Source organism: Nyctereutes procyonoides, unplaced genomic scaffold (assembly GCF_905146905.1).
Source record: "Nyctereutes procyonoides isolate TBG_1078 unplaced genomic scaffold, NYPRO_anot_genome, whole genome shotgun sequence".
In the NCBI taxonomy this organism is placed as follows: Eukaryota; Metazoa; Chordata; class Mammalia; order Carnivora; family Canidae; genus Nyctereutes; species Nyctereutes procyonoides.
This window is the reverse complement of record NW_026575126.1, coordinates 35,270,342-35,294,593: the sequence shown is the minus strand read 5'-3', so window position 1 is coordinate 35,294,593 and position 24,252 is coordinate 35,270,342. Positions and strand designations below refer to the sequence as shown.

General features: G+C 41.8%; 1 protein-coding gene across 2 annotated transcripts in view; it reads left to right on the top strand.

Annotated features, from left to right (window-relative positions):
* Nucleotides 1–24,252, top strand: part of SORT1 (sortilin 1) — a 65,859-nt gene that overhangs the window by 26,941 nt on the left and 14,666 nt on the right. The window contains exons 4-12 of one of the 2 annotated variants that reach the window (XM_055339708.1): nt 6,048–6,150; nt 6,671–6,835; nt 10,457–10,530; nt 13,440–13,489; nt 14,768–14,895; nt 17,826–17,970; nt 19,315–19,470; nt 21,480–21,586; nt 23,966–24,068. In XM_055339708.1, coding sequence (XP_055195683.1) covers nt 6,048–6,150; nt 6,671–6,835; nt 10,457–10,530; nt 13,440–13,489; nt 14,768–14,895; nt 17,826–17,970; nt 19,315–19,470; nt 21,480–21,586; nt 23,966–24,068 — 1,031 coding nt within the window. Of the gene's footprint in view, nt 1–6,047; nt 6,151–6,670; nt 6,836–10,456; nt 10,531–13,439; nt 13,490–14,764; nt 14,896–17,825; nt 17,971–19,314; nt 19,471–21,479; nt 21,587–23,965; nt 24,069–24,252 lie in introns of both variants that reach the window. The other variant, XM_055339706.1, reaches the window with a different exon arrangement.

The following is a 24,252-nucleotide window of genomic DNA, read 5'->3' as shown; positions in this document are numbered from 1 at the left end:
CATGCCAGCCATGTGTGGCTTCAGAGGGGAGGGGTCAGTTTGATTAAGAGGAGTCTTGGATATGGTGAGGTTGCCCAACTGAAAAATGAAATAAAAGCCTGTTGAATCTACTCTGAAGACTCTGTTTTTCACAATTCTCACAATTATATTATTTATTGGATTATCTTTCTGTACTAAATCTTATGTGGCCAAAGGTTCATTTGGGATTCAAAGAAAAAGCACTTTATCACATGCCAGCTGCTCTGAGTAGTACAGCCCAGAGGCTCATAGGAATAAAACGAAGTTGTGTTTATTAACTACACCGAGTTAGAGGGAAATATACCTTGATCTTTAGGTTATAAAAAAGAATTGTAGAAAGATTTGGGAAATAATAAATACAGTTCCTAGGCATTGATTAGGTAAAATCGAATAATGTATTAATACCTTCAGTTTAAAGGAGTTATATTTAAATAGATGTAATTTTGATTCTCTGTTAAGCAATAATTTATGTAATTGTAAAGTACATTTCCTCTTTCAAATGTGAAGTTAAAAAGGAAATAAACTATATCTATGGTTAAGATGATGATTTGATTTTTGGCAACTGAAAAATGTTTTGCATGCTTTTGTCTGATGGCCTCTTGAGTAACTTCATTGTAAGATCAACTTAATCAAACACATGTAAGTATGATTCTATACCAAAATTCTGTACCCAGTTGCCATAAAACTATTTCAGGACACCTGGGTGGCTCAGTCAGTTAAGTGTCTGGATTTTGGCCTAGGTCGTGATCTTAGAGTCATGAGACTGAGTCCTGTGTCAGGCTCCACGCTCAAAGGGGAGTCTGCTTGAGATTCTCTCCCTCCCTCTGTGCCCTTCTTCACCAAATAAATAAATAAAAAATCTTTAAAAAAAACTGGTGCTATTTTATTTGTAATTTTTACTTTGTATCGATAGTCAAACTTTTAGAAATTAGAGCATATTGTGAGTACTTAATTTCATATTAAATTTTATTCCAGTGTCAATGTAAATTTTTAAGGATGTTACTTGAGGTTAAAAAAAAAGGTTAATGTAAAGGTATGTAACAGATATTAAAGCAAAGCGTAGTAAACTGGCTTATCGGAGACATCTTGTATGACAGCCTTTTTAATGTAATGCTTAGTTCAGTTTTCACTGCAGTAGATTATTAATAATGATTGCATATTTTAGTTACAAAGTTAGCACAAATTCCATTACAAAATATATTTTACTGTTTTTTTTTCTTAAAAAGTTTATTAAGATGTATGATGGTGACATTTTTACTACAGCTTCACTTTTATAAACTTGGGCATATAAAAATCATGAAACTAGGTGATTTTCCTCATTTAGGAAATATTCCCATGAAAATGCCTAGTAGACTTGCCTTGTTAACCAAAGCAAAATAGAGACAACGGATACATACTCATGTTCCTTCTCATTAAAAGTTTCAGGATTTTATTCACAATGTCTTAGCCCTTTATTTTATCACTTGCATTTTCAAAACATCTACAGAAAACATGCATGCGTTTTTCGGTAAGATAAAACAGAATAAAATATTAAAATAAAAAGACATAAGGTGGCCTTAGACAGCTGGGGGTAAAATAAAAAAAGAGAGAGAGACTGAGGTATTGGGAGTTCAGCTTAATGTGAATTCAAATTCTACCCATTTTACTGACCAGTCCATGATGTTGGGTCTGCTGTTACGTTGCCACATTTTAATAAGCTACATTCTCCCTGTTGGTCTTTTAACTAGAAATTTCAGTACAGTTGATTTTCATTATTTTACAAAGTCTCCATGAATACTGAATTTGTGAATACTCAAACCATTGCTCCTATGGGAAAGAAAGATTTAGGCTCCTGCAGACCTCTGGTCACAACATTCATTTTTGTTAATTGATCGGTACATAATCTGGTTTTATGCACCTTTCTGTTGAAAGACACCTTATATAATGTATATTGTTGATTCATTAACATTGAGCTCATACCCGGAAGACACTAACTCACGTATTTTCTCCATAAGGAACATCAAAGCCTTCTTGTGCTCAGGAACACTAGGCCTTTAACACTGTGCTTGGATGCTATTCTAAATAGCAGAATCACCAACAAAAAATGCAAAATGCATGGCACTAAATAGACTGTGAAGAAGATACTTAATGGCAGTATAAGAGCTGAAACAAGAAAGCAGAGGGTCCCCTTTTTGGACCTCAGCTTGGGAAAGTGCGTGCTGGGTTACTCCAATGTTCTTCAGTCTATGCGTGCTTGCAAATGATTGCAAAAGTGCCATGAGTATTGATTTTAGGGTTAAAAATACATTTGAGTGAGTAGTCAAATTTGCAAATATGGAATCTAGAAACAATAAGGATCTACTGTATAAGCTTTGCTGATTAGTGAAAACTACAAAACAGTAGTTTGGGTTTTTTGTTGTCATCCTTGTTGCTTGTGTGTTGCAGTTTCTAGCAACTTAATCATGGTAAAAATGAACTAAATAAACAGAAATGGTTAGGCCTGAAAGCCAACAAAACAAGGATATCTATACTTGTTGGGGTTTTGTTTTGTTTTGTTTTGTTTTTGAGAGAGAGTGAGCAGGGAGGGTTGAGGGGCAGAGGGAGAGTGATGTATATTTTGTGCTGATAGAAAATAAACCCACTTTATTTTTTTAAAGATTTTTAAAATCTATGTATTTTAGAGCAAGCAAGCAGTGGGAGGGGCAGAGAGACAGGGACAGGAAGGGGGAAAGAATGTCACACAGTCTCCACAATGAGTGTAGAGCGTGATGCAGGGCTGCATCCCAGGCCTCTGAGATCATGACCTGAGCTGAAACCAAGAGTTGGATGTTTAACCAGCTGAGCCACCCAGGTGCCCTAAATAAAGCTACTTTAAAATCAGGTGTTACGGGCAGCCTGGGTGGCTCAGCGGTTTAGTGCCGCCTTAAGTCCAGGGCCTGATCCTGGAGACCTAGGATCGAGTCCCACATCAGGCTCCCTGCATGGAGCCTGCTTCTCCCTCTGCCTCTGTCTCTGCCTCTCTCTCTCTGTCTCTGTCTCTCATGAATAAATAAAATCTTAAAATAAAAATTTAAAAAATCAGGTGTTATATTAAAATATATTCCTTGGACTTATGTGGCCTTAACAGAACCCTACATAAATCCTAGCAGGTCACTACTAGTCCATTGTGTTCCAGTTTTTTTTTTTTTTTTTTTAAGTGGCTAAAGTAGTGTTGTTGCAGATGGTTTTTTTTTTTTTTTTTCCTCAAAGTTGCTCTCATTTTCTGAAGGGCAGGGATGTGTTTGTTGTGCCAAGTTCTTAAAAAACAAGCAGGCTTGCCAACAGGTCTATGGAGGCTCCCTGGGGATGTCATGAAGGAGGGGAGATTTGTAAGCTGGTGATAAGCAAACCACTACAGTAACCCCATTGGATGGTTGGTTGTCTGAGTGCTGATGATATGTACATCATAGAGCCAGGTATTGTTTATGCATATCCCTTTGACCTGCTATCCAGAGGATAAGAACACTTCTTGTACTCCAAAGCCAAGGAAACGGTAGTAAATAATCAGTTGGGTAGTGTCTCATCCCTATTTTGTTTAGGTAGAGTAAGACAACCTAAAGTCATGTGTATCTTACTCCGCATACTGTCGAGGACCCAGGCAAATGCTCAGAGACTCTGCCTTCCTCTCTGTCTCCAGCTTCCTCTCAGCCCATCTTTACTGCCAGCCCACCAGCCCGGACAAGACTGTGGAGGTCTACACGTTGTAAGAGAAAAACTAGGGACACCTGGGTGGCTCAGCAGTTGAGTGCCTGCCTTCGGCCCAGGGTGGGATCCTGGAGACCCGGGATCGAGTCCCACGTCAGGCTCCCTGCATGGAGCCTGCTTCTCCCTCTGCCTGGGTCTCTGCCTCTCTCTCTCCCTGTGTCTCTCATGAATAAATACATAAAACCTTTTAAAAAGAGAGAGAGAGGGACGCCTGGGTGGCTCAGCGGTTAAGCGTCTGCCTGCAGCCCAGGGCGTGATCCTGGAGAACAGGAATCGAGTCCCACGTCAGGCTCCTGCATGGAGCCTGCTTCTCCCTCTGCCTATGTCTCTGCCTCTCTTTCTGTGTCTCTCATGAATGAATGAATGAATGAATGAATAAAAGATAAATAAATAAATAAAATCTTTAAAAAAAGAGAGAGAGAGAGAGAGAAACTCCTCACAAATAATTAAAAGCTGCCTCTAGTATAGGACTGAGAGTTAAGAGACTTGCATTGTAGTTTCAATCTTGCCCTGAATTAACTGGTTGGCTTTTGACAAATAATTGCCTCCTCTTGAACCCTCATCTCTGAGATGAGGGAGTTGGACAAGATGTTCTCCTTAGTCCCTTGTGTCTCTCATGTTCTGCATTTCTGTGATTGTTTATTTGTTGAGGCCACTACCAAAATTGGTTAGGTCATATATATATTCTATCAGCAAAGACCCCTGAACATTACATTTATCACTTGGAACTAACTTGCACTATACAGTGGTCTACACTGATGAACATTTAGATTTATTTTTAAGATTTTACTTATGTATTCATGAGACACAGAGAGAGGCAGAGACATAGGCATCTGGAGAAGGAGGCTCCCCACAGGGAGCCTGATGCAGGACTTGATCCCAGGACCCCGGGGTCACGACCTGAACTGAAGGCAGACACTCAACCACCCAGGCAACTCTGAACATTTAGATTTAATGAATACTGAGGGTTTGCATTCTATGTCGTGTTTTTTTTTTCTGTGTCGTGTTTTAGCAGACTGCACACAGTATTAAACCCGTCAGAGGCAGATAGCTACTGACTTTTGCTTTTAGTTTTCAAAATCTAAACACGAAATTCTCTCAAAAATATTGTTGGAATGAACTTTTTGAAAAGCTTGGACTACCGAAGAGATGAGATTAATTTGTTTTCCTTAGCTGTGTTGTGTGCATGGTGAGCACTCGAGACTGGTGCCTGGTACAGCAACCTCTGGGAGTGGGGGTACTCCTAAAATAGGAGTGGGACTCCTGCTCCTTAGCTTACAGCTTTATCATGAGTACTGTGCGTGAATAGATTAGTTAGAAGGCCTTAGGCTATATTTAGCAGACCTCCCAACCCAGACCAGCTTAAATAATAAGAGAATTAATGGCTCATAACTAAATACAGAAGAAGGATGGGCTTCAGCGTTGATTTAATCCAGTGTCAAAGGCTCTGCTTCTCCGGAATTCCAGAATTCCCTCAACAGTTCTCTCCACTTATGTTGGCTTATTTTTCAAGTTGTGCTCTCATCGTGTCAAAATGCCTGTAGTAATTTTTTGCTTTGTATTCACATATTATAGTGTTGAGGTTTCTCGACCTTTATATTACTGACATTTGGGGCCAGATAATTTTTTAATTTTTTTTTCTTTTTTAAAGATTTTATTTATTCATTTGAGACACAGGCAGAGGGAGAAGCAGGCTCCCTGCAGGGAGTACAATGTGGGACTCGATCCCCCCCCCCCACCCGACCAGGATCACACCCTGACCCAAAGGCAGATGCTCAACCGCTGAGCCAGCCAGGCAGCCTCAGAGAATTTTTTTCTTATTGTGAAATCATCCTGTGCATTGTAGGATATTTAGCCGCATCTCTGGCCTTTACCCATTTGATGCCAGCAGCATCTTACCCCTGCGTTGTGATAACCATGAATGTCTCCAGACATTGCCAAATGTTTGTGGTCGGGTTGGGCGATGGCACACAAAAATGCACTGATTGAGAACCACTGGTCTAAAGGAAGATCATTTTGTTAGGTGTTTATGTTTCCTCAAAGACCCCAGAATTCCCCTTATTGGCTCAACCTGGGCCACTCCCCATTTCTGACCCCATCACTGGGAAGGGGGTGGAATTTCCTTCAGACTAATCTGCCCACCACTGGAGCTAGAGATGAATCAACTCCCCTGAGGCAGGAAGCTGTTCATAGGAGGGCAAGTGCCTCAGCAAAGCCAGTGGGAAGGGGTAACGGAAGCCAGGCAGGAGCCCAGGAGCGTTCTTGACCACTGCGTACTAAATGTGTCTTGCTTTTCTTCCTCTCAGTGAAGACTATGGAAAGAACTTTAAGGATATTACAAATCTCATCAATAACACCTTCATTCGGACTGAGTTTGGCATGGCTATTGGTCCTGAGAATTCTGGAAAGGTGAGACTCATTCATACGCATATGAAGCTGCACTTGATACCACATGCAGGGCTGTCATGACAATGTTGGAGTGATCCAGTTATATACAGTGATGGATTTAGTTTGCTATTAGTATGCTTTAAAATTAAACATAATTTAGTGTTGTTCACAAAAGAATGGAATTCAGCACACAGGTTCTTTTTTTTTTTTTGGTCCCTGGCCAAGAGCCAGCTAAACTCTTTGTAATTATGTAGCAGTTGTTTGGCATCACAGTGCATAATCCGCAAGACAGCATTTTAGTCTTTGGGCAGCTAGCTCATCGCAAACTGAGCAGGCTATATTCGTGGTTATGACCCACTATTTCAATCTAGGATAATATTTGTTATAGGACTAATCCTCGAATAGTACAGTACACCAACTAATCTGTTTTTATGACTCTTCTTTTGGAAATTTTAACACATATCTTGTGAAAATGGTATAAGAACTTCCTGTGCTTTTATAGTATTATACTCTGAATCTGAACTTTTTTCTTCCTAATCAGGTGATTTTAACAGCAGAGGTATCTGGAGGAAGTCACGGAGGAAGAATCTTCAGATCATCAGATTTTGCAAAGAACTTTGTTCAGTCCAATCTCCCTTTCCATCCTCTGACTCAGATGATGTATAGTCCTCAGAATTCTGATTATCTTTTAGCTCTCAGCACTGAAGTAAGTATAGTTGAGGAACTTGTCTTGCTTTTTCGCATTTTTATAGGCTCAAATACACTGTTTTAAAAGAACCCTTTATGAAATGTCTTTATATTGGGCTGCTTTCTAGTGACTTTGTAAAGCATGAATTTTGTATTTTTTTGCATTTTTTTTCCTGTTTGTAAAGGGCACAATTTTCATGTGCTACCTCTTCTAGACAAGTATGATATCTAACTGTCGTTACCTGTTTTTTTAAGTAAGTGGATATGGTGTGCTATCGGAGTAATAAACTAGAAAACAGTTGAGTGTAATCATTCTTGTGCTTCAAGATTGTCAGACTCTTGACGGTGGTGTTCCTTCTCTACAGCCAAACCACATCTTTGTAATTGTTCTTGTTAGTTCCCAGTATATAAAGCATATTGATTTCTGTCTTTGATACTCCTATATTAAATATCCAGAGTTTTAAATCTCTGCATCCCCTACCATATTCCTATACTGTCCCCAGAAATCTGTGTTGTCCCCCCCCCCCCCCCAGCCCTCACACCTCTCCTCTGAAAGTTCTCTGGGGAGCACGTTTCACTTTTCCTTTCCTGGGGGACTAGTGTTCTTTACCATGGATTTTAAGGACCCAAAGTTTCTGAGTTGCTAAACTATGATAATCATAATTATACTTTACACTTACATAGCTCTCTCTTATCTTATTTCTTAGGGCATGGTCTCCTGACCAGCAACATCAGAGAAACCCCTGGGAAACTGGTTTCATTTGCAGTTCATAGGCCCCAATCTAGACATGGTCCATCACGGACTTTCGGTTTTGGGGTGGTTAGTGTTTTTAACAACCTTCCCAGTGGAGTCTGCACACAGCAATTGGAGAGCCATTGCTGTGGTGACCATTGAGGGGACAGAAACTTGACCATCAATGTGGACAAGTCGGGCTGAGCAATGGGGTGACCCAGGAAGTGTGAAGTGCGCTGGAAGAGTGGTCTGGGTCTGGGCCTTCTGTGTGCAGATATTTGAGCAGAGGGAAGGCTGAAGACTCAAGGAAGGTCACAGTTAAGTTTAGCCAGAGGAGGCTAGAGGAAGGAAACTAGCCTGCCGGGTAGGCTTCAGATCTTGAAGCAACAATTCCAGGAAGCTGACCGCCAGCAGCTTGAGCTACAGGCCCTTCAAGGGTACAGAGAGATCCTCTGAGGAATGGATAGAATCACCAACCCCCCTTTGACCACCCCATCGCCCTTACCTGTATGTTAAGATCATTGAAACATGTTCTCCTCAAGAAGAAGTAGTCTGGGCGGCCCAGGTGGCTCAGCAGTTTAGCGCCGCCTTTGGCCCAGGGCGTGATCCTGGAGACCTGGGATCGAGTCCCGTGTCGGGCTCCCTGCATGGAGCCTGCTTCTCCCTCTGCCTGTGTCTCTGCCCCTTTCTCTCTTTCTCTCATGAATAAATAAATAAAATCTTAAAAAAAAAAAAAAGAGGTAGCCAGCCACAGTTGGCTGTTATACCTCAAGTTTCTTCCAGTTAAAGGCAAGTTGGAAGTAAAAATAATCAGGTTGGGGCACCTGGGTGGTTCAGTTGGTTAAGTGTCCCGCTCTTGGTTTCGGCTCAGGTCGTGATCTCAGGGTTGTGAGATCGAGCCCCTCATCAGGCTCTGTGCTGTGCATGGAATCTGCTTAAGATCCTCTCTCCCCCCCCCCACTTTCCCCCCTCTCTTCCTCCCTCTGCTCCTCCCTCCGCCCTGCACTTATGCTTACTCACTCTCAAATTCTTTAAAAAAAAAAAAAAACAGTCCAGAAGACAGACCAATAGGTACTAAAGTGCAGATAGATGATACCAGACCCTTTCCTATTTCCAAGTAGAATTGGGTAAATCAGGAATGCGGGGAGGTGCGTATTACCAGAGGAGAAAGGAATTACAGAGGAAGAAAGGTGGGTGAGAGTCGGGGGAGCACTGCCTAGATCAGTCCCATTTAATCGCAGTTGTTGGGGGACACCTCTCTCCCGCCCCCGTGGGGTCTGGGCCCAGGAGGCTTGTGTTGCCAATGTAACTGACATTGTCCGTCTTTACCTAAGTCTCTGCTACATTGGAAAATGTTGACCAGTCTCTTCTTTTGGGAACTGGGCTTGCTTGGCTTCTGTGACCTCATTCCTTTGGTTCTTTATTACCTTCTAACCTTTCCTTCCTGGTCTCTATCGTAAACTCCTGTTAACCTCTTCCACTCTGACCATTTGAACTGCCGTGGTTATATATAAGATCTATGTTTCTGACTTCCTTCTAGGGCTCCAGATTTGTCTTGCTGCTTTCCCATTGTGCGTGCGCATGTGCGTGTACGCATACACACACACACACACACACACACACACACACACACACACACTCATACACTCTGCCCTACAGGGGGGAGCTCCCAGTTCTACGGAATCTAGTTCCTAGATTCTTTCTGAGCCTATTCCTCATAGCTGTGGTTTAGGACCTCACTAACTTTTTTTTACATTTTATTTCTTTATGTGAGAGAGGCAGAGAGCGAGCATGAGCGGGGGTGGGGGGTGGGGCAGAAGGAGAGGGAGAAGCAGCCTCCCTGCTGAGCAGGGAGCCCAACATGGGTCCATCCCAGGACCCTGAGATCATGATCTGAGCTGAAGGCAGACATTTAACTGACTGAGCCACCCAGGCCTCACTAACTCCTAATGAACTAATATAGTACCACTTTTTCACTACTTTTCCTGCCTCTGCTCTGAAATCCATTTTTCCCATTGCCATCCAAGTATTCTACCTTTAAAAAAGTAAAACCAAGGGGCACCTGGGTTGCTCAGTCAATCCAACTCTTGATTTTTGACTCAGGTCATGAGCTCTTGGGCTCTTGAGATCGAGCCCTGTGTCAGGCTTGGTGCTAGTCATGGAGCCTGCTTAAGATTCTCTCTCTCCCTCTGCTCTTCTCCTCCCTACCCCCCATTGCACATGTGCACGCTCTCTCTCTCTCTCTCTCTCTCTCTCTCTCTTTCAAAAAAAAAAAAAAAAAAAAGTAAAACTGAGGGCCAGCTCACAGAGCGGGCCCTTCTTTGCTCATCTTGGAATTTGTGCCGCATTGGTGTCTGAAAGCTTTTAGCTCCTTGCCCATGCTGTCATGTGTTATCACCTCTCACCTTGGCTAGTACTACTGTGTATTCATGCAATAATATTTCATCTCCCCTACTTGCCTTCTTTTGGTTACACTGCTCATTATTTAATACTAGTTCCGCTGTCTTCACAAACCATCCAATGCAATGTCGCCCGCTTCTTATTCCCACCCCAGCAACCATGTTTTCATAACTTACTACATAACTTACTACATCATATCAAACTACTTCTCCCCGCCCCTTGTTAAGCCCAGAGCTCCTTGAGATCCTGGGTATATTTTGTCTTTGTATCCCCAGTGCAACATCTAAGACAGTGCCTGGCTCATAGTAGGCACTTTGTAAGTGTTTGTTCTTCTGAACTTCCAAAACCCTGAAGGGGTCCCCATCAGTGATGGGGGGAGGGTGCAGGCAGCTTGGAGGGAACTTCAGTGTGTATGCCCTGAATGATTAGATATGAATTATTAAAGGTCATATAAGCAGCTGCACAGGACAAAGCTAGAATTCTGATAAATCCTTTATAATATTTCAGAATGGCCTGTGGGTGTCCAAGGATTTTGGGGGAAAATGGGAAGAAATCCACAAAGCAGTATGTTTGGCCAAATGGTGAGTAACAGAAGACTCTGTCTGTGCAGAGCCCTAAACCTTTCCTGACAGTGCTGCCAAAAGTCACATGAATAAATATTGAGCACTTATTCTCTGCCAAGTACTCCTCAGGGTGCCATAAGGGATATAAGGGGAGGGGTATGACACAGATCTTGACCTGGAGGAGCTTCTAATTTTGCTGGGAAAGAATACTTAATCTCACTAAATGTTAGAATATAAAGCATGAAACTAGGCACGTGACGGAGTAGCTGCTGCCTGCAAAGGTTTATTCTCCATAAATGGTGACATCAGTTGGAGTAGCATAAAATACAGCTTTGATTTGGAGACTTACGTATTTCCCTGTACCCAGATTTATATTCCTTCATCTGAAGATCCATTTCAGTTGTGTGGAATGCAGCAGGGAATCAGGAAGAAAGCCCAGACAGCTTCCAGACCAGCAGAGTCACGCTGTCTGTGCACCAAAAATCCTTCACTTCTCTCGGTGGAACACCCCACCACCACCACCTGTGCAGTGGAGGGACTCTTACTTGGGAGTCAGGTCACCTTTGTTCTAAACTGGACAGTCAGTGGCTTAACATATCTGGGCTTTCATTTTTACCTTTTATGAAGAAAGATGTATTGGGAGAGTTTAGGAGTTGGTTGAGCAATAATTGAATTAAAAACTTTCATAGCCAAAATTCTGATTAGGCTCACACTCTTGTTTAGAGCCTCTTTCTTCTTTCTCTTTGACTAATTTTAGCACATTTGTTAGTCTAGTTTTCCTGTTGATAGCATATTGGTGCCAGAGGTTGGGTATGTGAGTGCTAACAACAAGCCCATGCCAGCATGAGAAACCTCTGCCTGGGAGCCTCGTGGAGGTGTAACTGTACAAGCAGAAACAGACTCTGACGGGATGTGATGATTTAATGCTAGACCAGGAGAGCACACGGACCTCAGTAACTTCTAATGGGAACACTGTGTTGTGGTTCCATATGGTTGATGCTCATGAATGTGACCCATAGTCCCAAGAAAGAATTTAATATTTAATGGCCTCTACTTAGGGAGTCAGGGAGATGTGTAATACAGACATTGCCAAATATATCTCCTGAAATTAAAATACTAAAAAAATACTGCTTAGAGTAGCCTTTCCCCAGAAACTCTTGGTAAAATGAGGTCTGTGCTGCACTGCTATGATACACATGTTACATCTGCATTCATTCTGTGTATTTTAAGGAATGTGGTTTGTGCCTTATATGGTCTTATCAGGAAGGAAGGAATTTTAAGATTACTAAGTTAACAAATTACTTCACTCTCGACGCATCTAAAGTATATAGGGTGTGTTTAAGTAAGCCTAAAATAAATTTTGGTCATTAAAACTCACCTTGATATATATATCACACTCCACAGTGTGCACTTTAAATGTTATATTTCAGTTATACCACAATAAAGCCAAAAGAAACAAACAGAAAACTCATCTTTAAAACTAAACATTTAGGGCAGCCCAGGTGGCTCAGCGGTTTAGCGCCACCTTCAGCCCAGGGCGTGATCATGGAGAAGACCCGGGATCGAGTCTGGTGTCCTGCTTCCTGCATGGAGCCTGCTTCTCCCTCTGCCTCTCTCTCTGTGTCTCGAATGAATGAATGAATGAATGAATGAATGAATGAATCAATAAATAAATGTATCTATCTATCTATCTATCTAAACATTTAGAGGCACCTGGCTGGTTCAGTCAGTAGAGCATGCAACTCTTGATCTCAGGGTTGTGGGTTCCAGTCCCACATTGAGTGTAGAGATTACTTAAAAATTTTTTTAAATCTTTAAAAAAAAAACTAATGGTATTTTATTTTGTATCCAATATTAATTTTTTACTTTTATGATCCATTTCTTTGATTAGCATCTAAATGTAAGATAACTTGTAGATCTTTGGTTTCTGGAATTGACAGCCTGAAGTGCTGAAAGAACATGCTCAGACCTGCACCTTGTGCTTGTGCTAATCCATAAGTACTATCAGAGTCTGAACCTGCTTTCCTGAAAACTCCCTTTCCAAGTTAGAATTTAAATTATTCAACGTCTGACCTAGCTATCTATTCAATATGAAAGAACTAATTTATTTAGCACATGCAAAGCATTGAACTAGGTTCTGAGGGGAAACAAATCCTAAAACTTCATACCTGTCCTGAAGAACCTAATAATGTAGAAGGAAAAGAAGTCAGAAGCTGTTGGATTAAAATAATTAAATAGGAGACGGGAGTGCTGAGCCGCCGGTACAGAATGGCACAGTGCTCTGGAACAAGGTTTCTCAACCTTGGCACTAATGACATTTTGGACTGGACAATTCATTGTTGTGGGGGTGTTGCCCTCTGCATTGTAGGATGTTTAGCAGCATTTCTGGCCTCTTCCCACTAGATACTAGCAACAACTCCCCATCCCCCAGCTGTGACAACCAGAAATGTCCCCTGGGGAGTAAAATCACCCCCAGTTGAGAATCACTGCTCTAGAAGTGTGTAGCAAAGAAGCTTTCCAATTGGAGTGCCAGGAAAAGTTTCATGAAAGAGCTAGATTTTAAGCTAGACCCTAAAGATTGTGAGGGTAAGATTTGGTTACATGAGAGAAAAAAAGCATTTAAGCCAGAAATAGGAATAGCAAATGCAAGAGGGAGACTTGCAGAGAGTAAACAGACCAGTCTGCCCAGCTGGAAGAGTTCACGTGAAGAATTAGTGGGCTGGAGGAAATCCTGGGGCCAGGCTGTGGCGGGGGGCCTTGACCAGTGAGGCTGGGAGAGTCTGGCGTACAGCATCCCATCCCAGAAGGCTGTTCGGCTGGCCCCTGTGGATGGAGCTTATCATTAGCAGCATTGCTTAGAGCTTTGTGACTGCAGTTGATGTTCAGCTGTCTTGAACCCTGTCTTTTCTCTCTTTGTCTGTCTGTAGGGGTTCAGAAAACACCATCTTCTTTACCACCTATGCGAATGGCTCCTGCAGTAAGTAGTATTTTAGTTCCAAATAAGAGTGTTCTGTTGTCCATTCATAGTAGAATGTTCTGGGTTATAAGAGATAGAAACATCAAAGATCCTTCCATTCTCTAGTAATTTTAATAGCTAAGATAACTGTCAAGGATTTTTTAAATTTGGAAGTGTAGAGATTAAATAGGAGACGGAGATCTTGAACCTAGATCAAATAAAAATGCAAGATATACATAGAGACAATGTACTTAATTTTACCAGCGTATTTAATAAAGTAAATATTAGGCTACAGACAATAACAAGTTGAAATGCATAGTGATTTCCGCAGAAGTGGATGGGGGTTGTGTTTGTGTCAGTGGATGTTGTTGGCTTTCCAATCTGTGACACCGTTTTAAAGCAGAAAGCATTATCTTTCATTTATTCATTCAACAAATTCATTTCATTTTTTCATTCATTGATTTTTCACACCTGCAGTAGTATGAATCACTGTTCTAAGGATGGAGAGAGGAAGGCACCCAAGCCCTTCTCTCTTGGGGCCTGAATTCCAGTAGGGGGTTAGATGATGAGCAAGAAAACAGAAAACTCAAACAATACTACTTAAAATAGAGTAAGATAAGTGTGTCGTGAAGAAAGCAAAAACAGTACGCTGTGGCTGTGATGTGTTTATGCAACACTGTATTGGAATTAAGTAAACTCTTATAGAAGGGGAGAGGGTGAGGGGTTGGAGTAACTGGGCAATGGGCACTGAGGAGGGCACTTGATGGGATGAGCACTGGGTGTTATACTATGTTAGCAAATTGAATTTAAATAAAATATTTTTTAAAAATTAAGTAAACTCTTCTCTTTCCATCCAGTGCAAAATCTTACATGTATAAAAATAAAACCCAAATTATGAATTCCCTATGTCTAATGTGTGGTATTTTCCATTATCACTTGACTAACATGCGTAGAATTAAAAATCCTTTAGCTGGGCAGCCTGGATGGTTCAGCAGTTTAGGGCCACCTTCAGTACAGGGCATGATCCCGGGCACCCAGGATCGAATCCTACATCAGGCTCCCTGCATGGAGCCTGCTTCTCCCTCTGCCTGTGTCTCTGCCCCTCTCTCTCTCTCTCTCTCTCTCTCTCTCTCTCTCTCTCTCTGTCTCTGTCTCTGTCTCTGTCTCTATGAATAAATAAATAAAATATTTTTAAAAAATCCTTTAGCTATAAAATTAAGAACATTCTAAACAGTTATTTTGAACTAGAGATTCACCTGTATGTGAAATTTTAATTCATGTTTTGTCTTGTTTAAGAAGCTGACCTTGGGGCACTGGAATTATGGAGAACTTCAGATTTGGGGAAAAGCTTCAAAACCATTGGTGTGAAAATCTACTCATTTGGTCTTGGGGGACGTTTCCTTTTTGCCTCTGTGATGGCTGATAAGGTGTGTATTGCCTCTCTTGGAGGTTCTGAAATTTCTCTAAGTATGTGTTAAATGGATCCCTATTATGACTAGTACTGACAGTTTCTTGCCTTTTTGCAACATTTAGTATCGCTAACATTTGGAGGTAATTCTTTTGAGAGGCTGATTGATTCTTCTGGGCTACTCTGCACTCCAGCCTGTTGTCACCACAGGAATTCTGATATCTGTTTTATGACATTTAGTCCCAAAGTTTGGACTTCACTCAGACACGTCTGAAAAAAAGCAATCCACTTGCTCGTTATCCAATTTGATAATAGAAATAGGTAACATTAATTGGGTACCTGCTATATTCTAGGTACTGTTCTAGGCCCTAGGAATATAGCAGTGAACAAAATAGATAAAGGTCCTGCTCTCAGAGCTTATATTTAAATAGGGAATTCGATACTAAATGAATAAATAGGACATTATATTCAGTAATGATCCAATCTATAAAGAAACATATAACCGAGTAAGGAAACAGAATGTGCTTGGAACTGGAGCAGTCCTGTTTTAGGTAGGGTGGTTTGGATGAGCTGTCTGAGACCCAGCTGGAGTGAGAGCTAGTTCTGTGTACATCTAGGCTGAAGGAACAGTAAGCACAAAGCCCCTCAGACTGGAACATGTTTGAAATATTGAAGAAAAGTGAAAAGGACAGCATGGCTGGAGCACACAGAAGGGTGGTCCAAAGAGGGGGAGCCAGTGGTCAGATCAAACAAGACCTTTATAGGTCATGATTAAGACCTTGGCTTTTATTCTTCATGTGTTGGGAAGCTGTGAAAGGTGGTGAGCAGGGGACTGGCATAAGTTGGCTTCCCTTTTGACAGAGCAGGTAGGTGCAGAATAGCCTCCCGGGGGCAAGAATGGAAGCACCAGGTACAGCTAGGAGGCCCTGACAGCAGTGAGAGATGGTAGGTGGGACCAGGCTGTTAATATGAATGAGGGAAGAAGTGGTAAGATTTTGGATATATTTTTAACGTATTCCCAATAGGATTTGCTGATGAATTAGCTATGGTTTGCGAGGGAGTAAATGAGAGGAACCAAGGATAACTTTAGAGTCTTTGCCCTAAGCAACTGGGTGAATGGTAGTACCATTCACCGAGATGGCAAGAGAACCAAGTTTGTAGCAGGAAAATCAAGAATTAGGTATTGGGGATGAGATTGCCTCTTAGATATCTAAGTGGAAATGTCGAGTGAGCATTTGGGCACGTGAGTCTTCCCAAATTATATGATATATGATATATTATATGATTATATGATATATGATATATGAAGAATTATATGATAGATGATATCTTCTGGAAGACTGAGCACTCGCTGGAGCACCCTGATGACACTGAGGGGCTGGGAAGAGATGAGAATGTAGCAGAGAAGACTGAAGGAAGGAAAAAAACCAAGTGGACTGAGCCACGAAAGCCAAGTGGAGAAACTGCCTCAAGAAGGAGGTTGGCTACATGAAACTCAACAGAGATGCTGAATTAAAGGAGTCCTGAGAATTATCCACTGGAGTTGGCAAAGTGGTGGTTGCCACTGCGCCTGGTGCTTCCATTCCTGCCCCCAGGAGGCTATTCTCCACCTACCTGCAGACCTTGACCTTGATGAGTGGAGTTTCATCGGAGGACTGGGGTTAACAGGCTGATTACCATGGGTTCAGAGAGAGTGGGAGTGGAGAAGGGGAAGTAGTCACAGTAACTACACATAACTTCCAGCAGTTTCATAGAATCTTCCCAGCAACCCTAGGAACAGGTCCTCTTGCCTCAATTTGTATTTGAGGAAATTGAATAACTTGCTTACTACCCAAAGGTAGAACCATGGTCGAAAGCAGATTCCAGAGGTAGCCTCTGACAGTGTACTGCTACTATCTATAAAATCATCATCCTACTGTATGCTTTTGAATTCTAGTTTCTAAGTGTAATAATGGGTATGATTGAAAGTAAACGCCTAGGTATAAATTAGAAAAATAAGTTAAATGTACTTGTCACTGAATTTTAAAAAGTATTTAACATAAGGAGGCCCTGGGACTAATTCTTGTGCCCTGGCCAACTGTGTTGAGCTGTTTATCAAAGAGGAGGTGTTAATTGCCTCCTTAACGGACTCCTTTTAGCAGATAACTACTCCCTGATTAGCTCCTTTATATTAATTCCTGCCTCTCCTTGGCCACTTCCCAGCCTGTGCATGTGACCTTCATTATGGCTGTTCATCGACACCTATTTCCGTAAAGAGGAGATACGTCACATCTTGACTTCCCTGTGATCTCCCAAGCATGGGTTTCATCTCCAATTTTTGGATTCTTAATTATTTAATTCTTTGGATTATGTCAGGACTATCTCAAAGGGATCAAACTTTTGTGCAGCAATTGTAATTTTGTGAATTATCTGAGCAAGCATATGCAAATGGCTATAAAGCCAAACTAATGGTGGCTCCATCATACCCTTAGCTCAATTGAAGGAAATGGGAATGTCAGAGGTTGGAAAGATTTTGTCTTACAGGGCCATACTAGAATGAGGAAGCCAAAGAGGAGGCCAAGATAGCCTTACTTACAATAGAATGGATTGTTCCTTTGCCTGGAACTTTGCTGGGGGTTAGAAATTGCTTTGGTAATTGTACTGGACCTGTCATTTACAGCAGTTATATGAGGAAATGGATGATACTCAGAATTATGAATAATAGTGTTCCTATTCATGTCCCTATACATGGCATCTTGGCTCAGCAGTTTAGCACCTGCCTTTGGCCCAGAGCGTGATCCTGGAGTCCTGGGATTGAATCCTACATGGAGCCTGCTTTTCCCTCTGCCTGTGTCTCTGTCTCTCTGTCTCTGTCTCTCTCTCTCTGTGTCTCTCATGAATAAATAAAAAAAAAATCTTAAAAAAAAAAGAAAAGAAAATTGAAAATGTAAATATTGGCATTTGTTCCAGGATACAACAAGAAGGATTCATGTGTCGACAGATCAAGGGGACACATGGAGCATGGCCCAGCTACCTTCTGTGGGGCAGGAACAGTTCTACTCTATTCTAGCAGCTAATGATGACATGGTGTTCATGCATGTAGATGAACCTGGAGGTAAGAGCTTTTTTTTAGTGGCCCACCCTTGATGCATAGAGATTTAAGTTTCATGTTCTGGGATCCCTGGGTGGCGCAGTGGTTTGGCGCCTGCCTTTGGCCCAGGGCGCGATCCTGGAGACCCTGGATCGAATCCCACGTCAGGCTCCCAGTGCATGGAGCCTGCTTCTCCCTCTGCCTGTGTCTCTGCCTCTCTCTCTCTCTCTGTGTGCCTATCATAAATAAAAAAAAAAAAAAGTATCATGTTCTACTTTGAGCTTCCTTCTTACATGTTGACTTTTCCTCTTACCCGTAGGCATAGGCATTAATTAGTGAGTATCCTACTGAATACACTATCTTACAGATAATACAGTTTCTGTTAAGAAGGCCCCTTGTTTTGATCCTGTAATATGGTTTATGTGTATGTCCAGGTATTCTAGAGCAGTGCTGCTTAAAGAATGGTCAGAGGACTGATACTGGTTTGCAAACTCTTTGTTACCAAGTAAGCACAGAAAGCAGTAGCAAGCACTGAGAAACATCTATAGACATTTGACAAAGTAATCTTATATCTGTTAAATGTAATCATTTAAAAGTAATGGATTATATTTCCTCTCTCTTTTGTATTTCACTCTTCTTGTGATTAATTTTTTATATGTCACAGAGGACCAGTTTGTGCTAATAATAATAGAAATTTAAAAATTGATACATCAGGGCTGGCTCAGTCAGGAGCATGTTACTCTTGATCTTTGGGTTGTGAGTTCGAGCCCCACACTGGGTACAGAGATTATTTAAATAAATAAAACTTTTTTTAAATTTTTTTTTATTTATTTATGATAGTCACACAGAATGAGAGAGAGAGGCAGAGACATAGGCAGAGGGAGAAGCAGGCTCCATGCACTGGGAGCCTGACGTGGGATTCGATCCTGGGTCTCCAGGATCGTGCCCTGGGCCAAAGGCAGACGCTAAACCGCTGCGCCACCCAGGGATCCTAAATAAATAAAACTTAAGAAAAAATTAATCCTTCACCACAAATAGTTTGAGAAGAGTTGTTCTGGAATATAAAGATTTAGAGATATGTATGAAATGAATATAAGTGCATTGCCTCTGCCATCTGAATATACCTGGGAAGGGCTTTTCTGTAGCACCTAATTCATCCAACAAACAGCATCCACCATGCTGGGTGCTGGAGTTAAAGGTGGACATCACACTCACGAGTATCAAACCAGGACCTGTTCTCAGGTCTGCATCCACATCATGAAGAGAGACAGTTGGCTAATGTATGCAAGCAGCCATGTGTACAGTTGGACTGTTGTTTTCTCTCTGTTCCCTCCCAAGACAGTGTTTTTGCTTGTTCACCTATTTCAGATACTGGATATGGCACAATCTTTACCTCAGACGATCGAGGCATTGTCTATTCCAAGTCCTTGGATCGACATCTCTATACCACTACAGGTGGCGAGACAGACTTTACCAACGTGACCTCCCTCCGTGGGGTCTACATAACCAGTGTGCTCTCAGAAGGTGAGTCTGGCCACAGCTGTCCTTCAGCCAAAAGTGTTGGGAGTTGAGGTTTTGCGGGAGAAGAATGGTCCTGTCCCCCCAGGAATGTTGCTTGCCTAGCCTACAAGCCTATCCATATAGATTCTGGCCCTTTATTTTACATAAGTCATGGTAAATAGAACTAAAAAAAAAGCAAAACGATAGCAGGTGGAAAGAAAGACTTTTGGGGTTCCATGTTGTTTAGAATAAGTGTTAAATTAAAAAAAATAAGTTTTCTATATGGAGAGGTTCAGGACTAGAGGAATGAGCTTGAGTTTGAACCACTACCCGCTTTCTTCCTTGTAGAGGGCACAGCGGTAACCAGCATTTCTCTTGTGTTATACTCAGTGGTTCTGCAGAGCTCACCTTCCCTCAGGCCCAGTTATACAAATAAACACGTCACTCTGAAGTACAGAATGACTCTTAAGGTTTTGTTCATATATGTATTTATTTTTTGGTAGGAGGTGGGGGTGGTTTGTTTTTATTTGTAAAGATCTTGCAGCGGTCTGCAGGTCCTAAATGGTATTGGTCCCATTTCCTCCCTGACCTCACCTCCCACCCCTCTCCCCTCTGCTGACCGCATTCTGGTCACTCCAGCCCTCTGCAAACACGCGGGTTAGAGATTTGCAGGCACTGTTCTCTGTTCCCCAGACAGCTGTGAGGATGATACCATGCCCCTTCCCATCTCTGCTCATATGTCGCTTTCTGACTAGAACCTGCCCTGGCTATTCTGTTGGAAGCTTGTCTGCTCTCCCTTCCTCACAGACACATTCAGCCTCTCTTGAGCTGGGCAGGTTTTTCTCATAGCACTTACTATCTAACATACTATATAATTTGCCTATTTATAGCATCTGGTGTTCGTCTGTCTGACCTCACTAGGATGTATGTTTCACAAAGTTTTTTCCTGTTTCGTTCACTGATAGAGTCCCAAAGGCTCACAACAGTCTTCATAGTAGACACACAATAAATATTTATTGACTAAATGAATTGTCCTTCACTGGCTTTCTCGTTTGATTTTTCTTGGAAATCTCAAAGCAAATTGTTTCTGAATTTAAACCTGCAGTAGGGCAGCCCAGGTGGCTCAGTGGTTTAGTGCTGCCTTCAGCCCGGGGCGTGATCCTGGAGACCCAGGATCGAGTCCCATGTCAGGCTCCCTGCATGGAGCCTGCTTCTCCCTCTGCCTGTGTCTCTGCCTCTCTCTCTCTGTGTCTCTCATGAATAAAGTCTTTTAAAAAAATAAAAAATAAATAAACCTAAAAAAAATTTTTAAAAAAACCTGCAGTAGTGTATGTCATTGATGAGACATGTAGAAAAAAGAAAAGGTATAAGAGAGGGTAGTGGACAGACCAAAACCAGGAATTATTATGCCACACTTACACATATACATTCAAGTCTTGAGAGTCCCTAAAACAAGCCTGATATCCTGGCCTTATCTGAGGAAGGATTGGGATGCCTTCCCAGTGTCGATTTTACTTCTAAGGCAAGCAGGCAAGCAAGGAGAATGGACATCAGCCTCTTTGTGTTGGTGAGGAGATAAAAGGTATCTTTCAAGAGTATCAGTCTAGATGGTATCTGGAATCAGCTGGGTCCTACTGAGGTGGGAAATCTTCCTCAAGTATCCTGGAGTTCTCACCAACACTGAGCCATATTTGTTGGATGTTACAAGCTTGTGAGACTCCAGACTTTTAATGGTATTATATCGTCTCAAGAGAGAGAGAGATGCAATGGTAAACAAATTTAAGAGGGGGCACCTGGGTAGTTGAGTGGTTGAGTGTCTGCCTTTGGCTGAGGTTGTGATGCCGGGGTCCTGCATCGGGCTCCCCACAGGGAGCCTTCCTCTCCCTCTGCCTGTGTTTCTCTCTCTCTCTCTCTCTCTCTCTCTCTCTCTCTCTCTCTCTCTCGAATAAATTAAATCTTTAAAAAGAAAAAAAAAGAAATTTAAGATGATGCTTCTGGTGTTTCAGACTTAATATCATTATTTTCTCATTCAGATAATTCCATCCAGACTATGATCACTTTTGACCAAGGAGGAAGGTGGAAGCACCTGAGGAAGCCTGAAAACAGTGAATGTGATGCTACGGCAAAAAACAAGAATGAGGTTTGTTTTACCCCCAAGTGTCCTGTGTATTGGGAGCAAGGCAGCCATCCCATTCTGCTCTGATCAGTGCCAGGCCTTTGACTAATGAACATGATTAGGGGCCACAGCTACAAGTGGAAAGTTGGGAAATGAGAGTAATGAAAGTGACTTTGAATGTAGGAAAAGGAACTGCAAAGAAAAGCCCAGATACTATGGATTATTTGTCTTTTAAAGAAAAAACTGAAGGCTACAATTTTGTGTTTTACTATGCTGCTGAATGCAGAGTGCCAGGGATCAGTTAAGAATCAGTGTGGCAATGAATGAATGAATGAATGAATGAATGAATGAATCAGCGTGGCAGGGACGCCCGGTGGCTCAGCGTTTTAGCACCTGCCTTCCGCTCAGGGCGTGATCCTGGGGTCCTGGGATCGGGCTCCTGCATGGAGCCTGCTTCTCCCTCTGCCTGTGTCTCTGCCCCTCTCTCTGTCTCTGTGTGTGTGTCTTTCATGAATAAATAAATAAAATCTTTTTAAAAAAGTAAAAATAAAAAAAATTTATTTCTTTTAGAGAGAAAGTTCACACGTGTGGGGGGAGGGGCAGAGGAAGAGAATCTTCAAGCAGACTCCTTGCTGAGCAGAGAGCCTGATGCAGGGCTCAATTCCAAGACCCATGAGATCATGACCTGAGCCGAAACCAAAAGTCAGAGGCTTAACTGACTGAGTCACCCCAGCACCCCTCAGAAATCTCTCTTAAAGACAGGACTAGGTCTTACTTTTAATCACCACCACATCTTGTACAGTATCTAAACAATGTCAAGTGTTTATCAAGTTTATCTGTGTGGAATCAGGCTTTAAGTATTGATCAGAGGCTTTGTATAATGCAGGAATAAGATAAACTAAGACATTACACATAAGAAAATAATTACATAATTTGCTCCCAGATATATACTAATGCATTTGGAATCAAGAATATCCCACTGGAGGGCACCTGGGTGGCTCAGTGGTTGAGCCTCTGCCTTTGGCTCAGGGCATGATCCTGGGGTCCTGGGATTGTGTCCGCCATCAGGCTTCCTCTGGGGAGCCTGCTTCTCTCTGTCTATGTCTCTCTCTGTCTCTTGTGAATAAATAAATAAAATCTTAGAAAATATATATCCCATTGGGACTATAACTCAACAACAACAACAAAAAAACCCAAATTAAAAAATGGTTAAAGGACTTGAATAGGCATTTCTCAAGAAAATATACAAATGGCCAATAAGCACATGAAAACATGCTTCATGGGCAGCCCAGGTGGCTCAGTGGTTTAGCGCCGCCTTCAGTCCAGGTCGTGATCCTGGAGACCCAGGATCCAGTCCCATGTCAGGCTCCCTGCGTGAAGCCTGCTTCTCCCTCTCTCTGCCTATGTCTCTGCCTCTGTGTGTGTGTGTGTCTCTCATGAATAAATAAAATATTTTTTAAAAAAAGAGATGCTTTACATCACTAATTATTAAAGAAGTACAAATCAAAGCCACAGGGAGTGATCATCTCACACACACAAGAAAGGCTACTATCAAAAACAAAACCTGTGTTACTAAGGATGTAGAGAAATTAGAACCCTTGTACACTGTTGGTGGGTATGAAAAATAGTGCAGTCGCTATGGAAAACAGTATAGTGGTTCCTCAAAAAATTAAACGTAGAACTACCATATCCAGCAATCCTACTTCTGGGTATATATCCAAAAAGATTGAGAGCAGGGTCTCAAAGAGCTATTCGTGTGCCCATGTTCATAGCAGCATTGTTCACAATAGCTAAAAGGTAGAAACAAGCCAAGTGTCCATTGACATATGGATAGATAAGCAAAGTATGATATATATATATATATATATATATATATATATATATATATATATACATACACACATGCAACGGAATAATATTCTATCTTAAAAAGGCAGGAAGTTCTGACATTTGTTACAACATGGATGAACCCTAAGGACATAACACTAAGTGAAATAAGCCTGTTGTAAAACAAATATGGTTCCACTTCTGTAAGGTACCTAGAATAGTCAAATTCATAGAAACAGAAAGTAGAATGGTGGTTCTCATTCTGGGAGGTCTGGAGGTCTGGGGGGATCTGGGAATTATTGGTTAATGGGGAGTTTTAGTTTTGCAAGATGAAAAAGCTCTGGAGATGGTGGTGATGGTGGTACAATATTGTAAATGTACTTAATCCTAGTGAACTGTACACTTAAACATGCATGGTCAAGATGGTAAACTTTATGGTATGTGTATTTTATCACAGTTTTTTTTAAGGGGTATCCCACTGAAGTCTGGATTAAGTTCAAAACTGCCATAGAAGGCTCTGAGATGAGTAAAAAATAGCACTTTGATTTTAATCTAAGCTTTGGTTTCTTTTCACAGTGCAGCCTTCATATTCATGCTTCCTACAGCATCTCCCAGAAGCTAAATGTTCCGATGGCCCCACTCTCAGAGCCTAAGGCCGTCGGCATAGTCATTGCCCACGGTAAGCAGCTCTCCCCTCATCTCCCTGGGAACTATCAGCTGAGCACACTGAGACTCAGTCCAAGCCTTGAATCCTATAACAAAACCACCATATGTGACTTTTATCATCCTTCGTAGAATTTTTTGCACGATAATGTTACTTTGGGTTTTTCCTAGAGAGAGAAACGTGACTTCTCCCTTTCCCA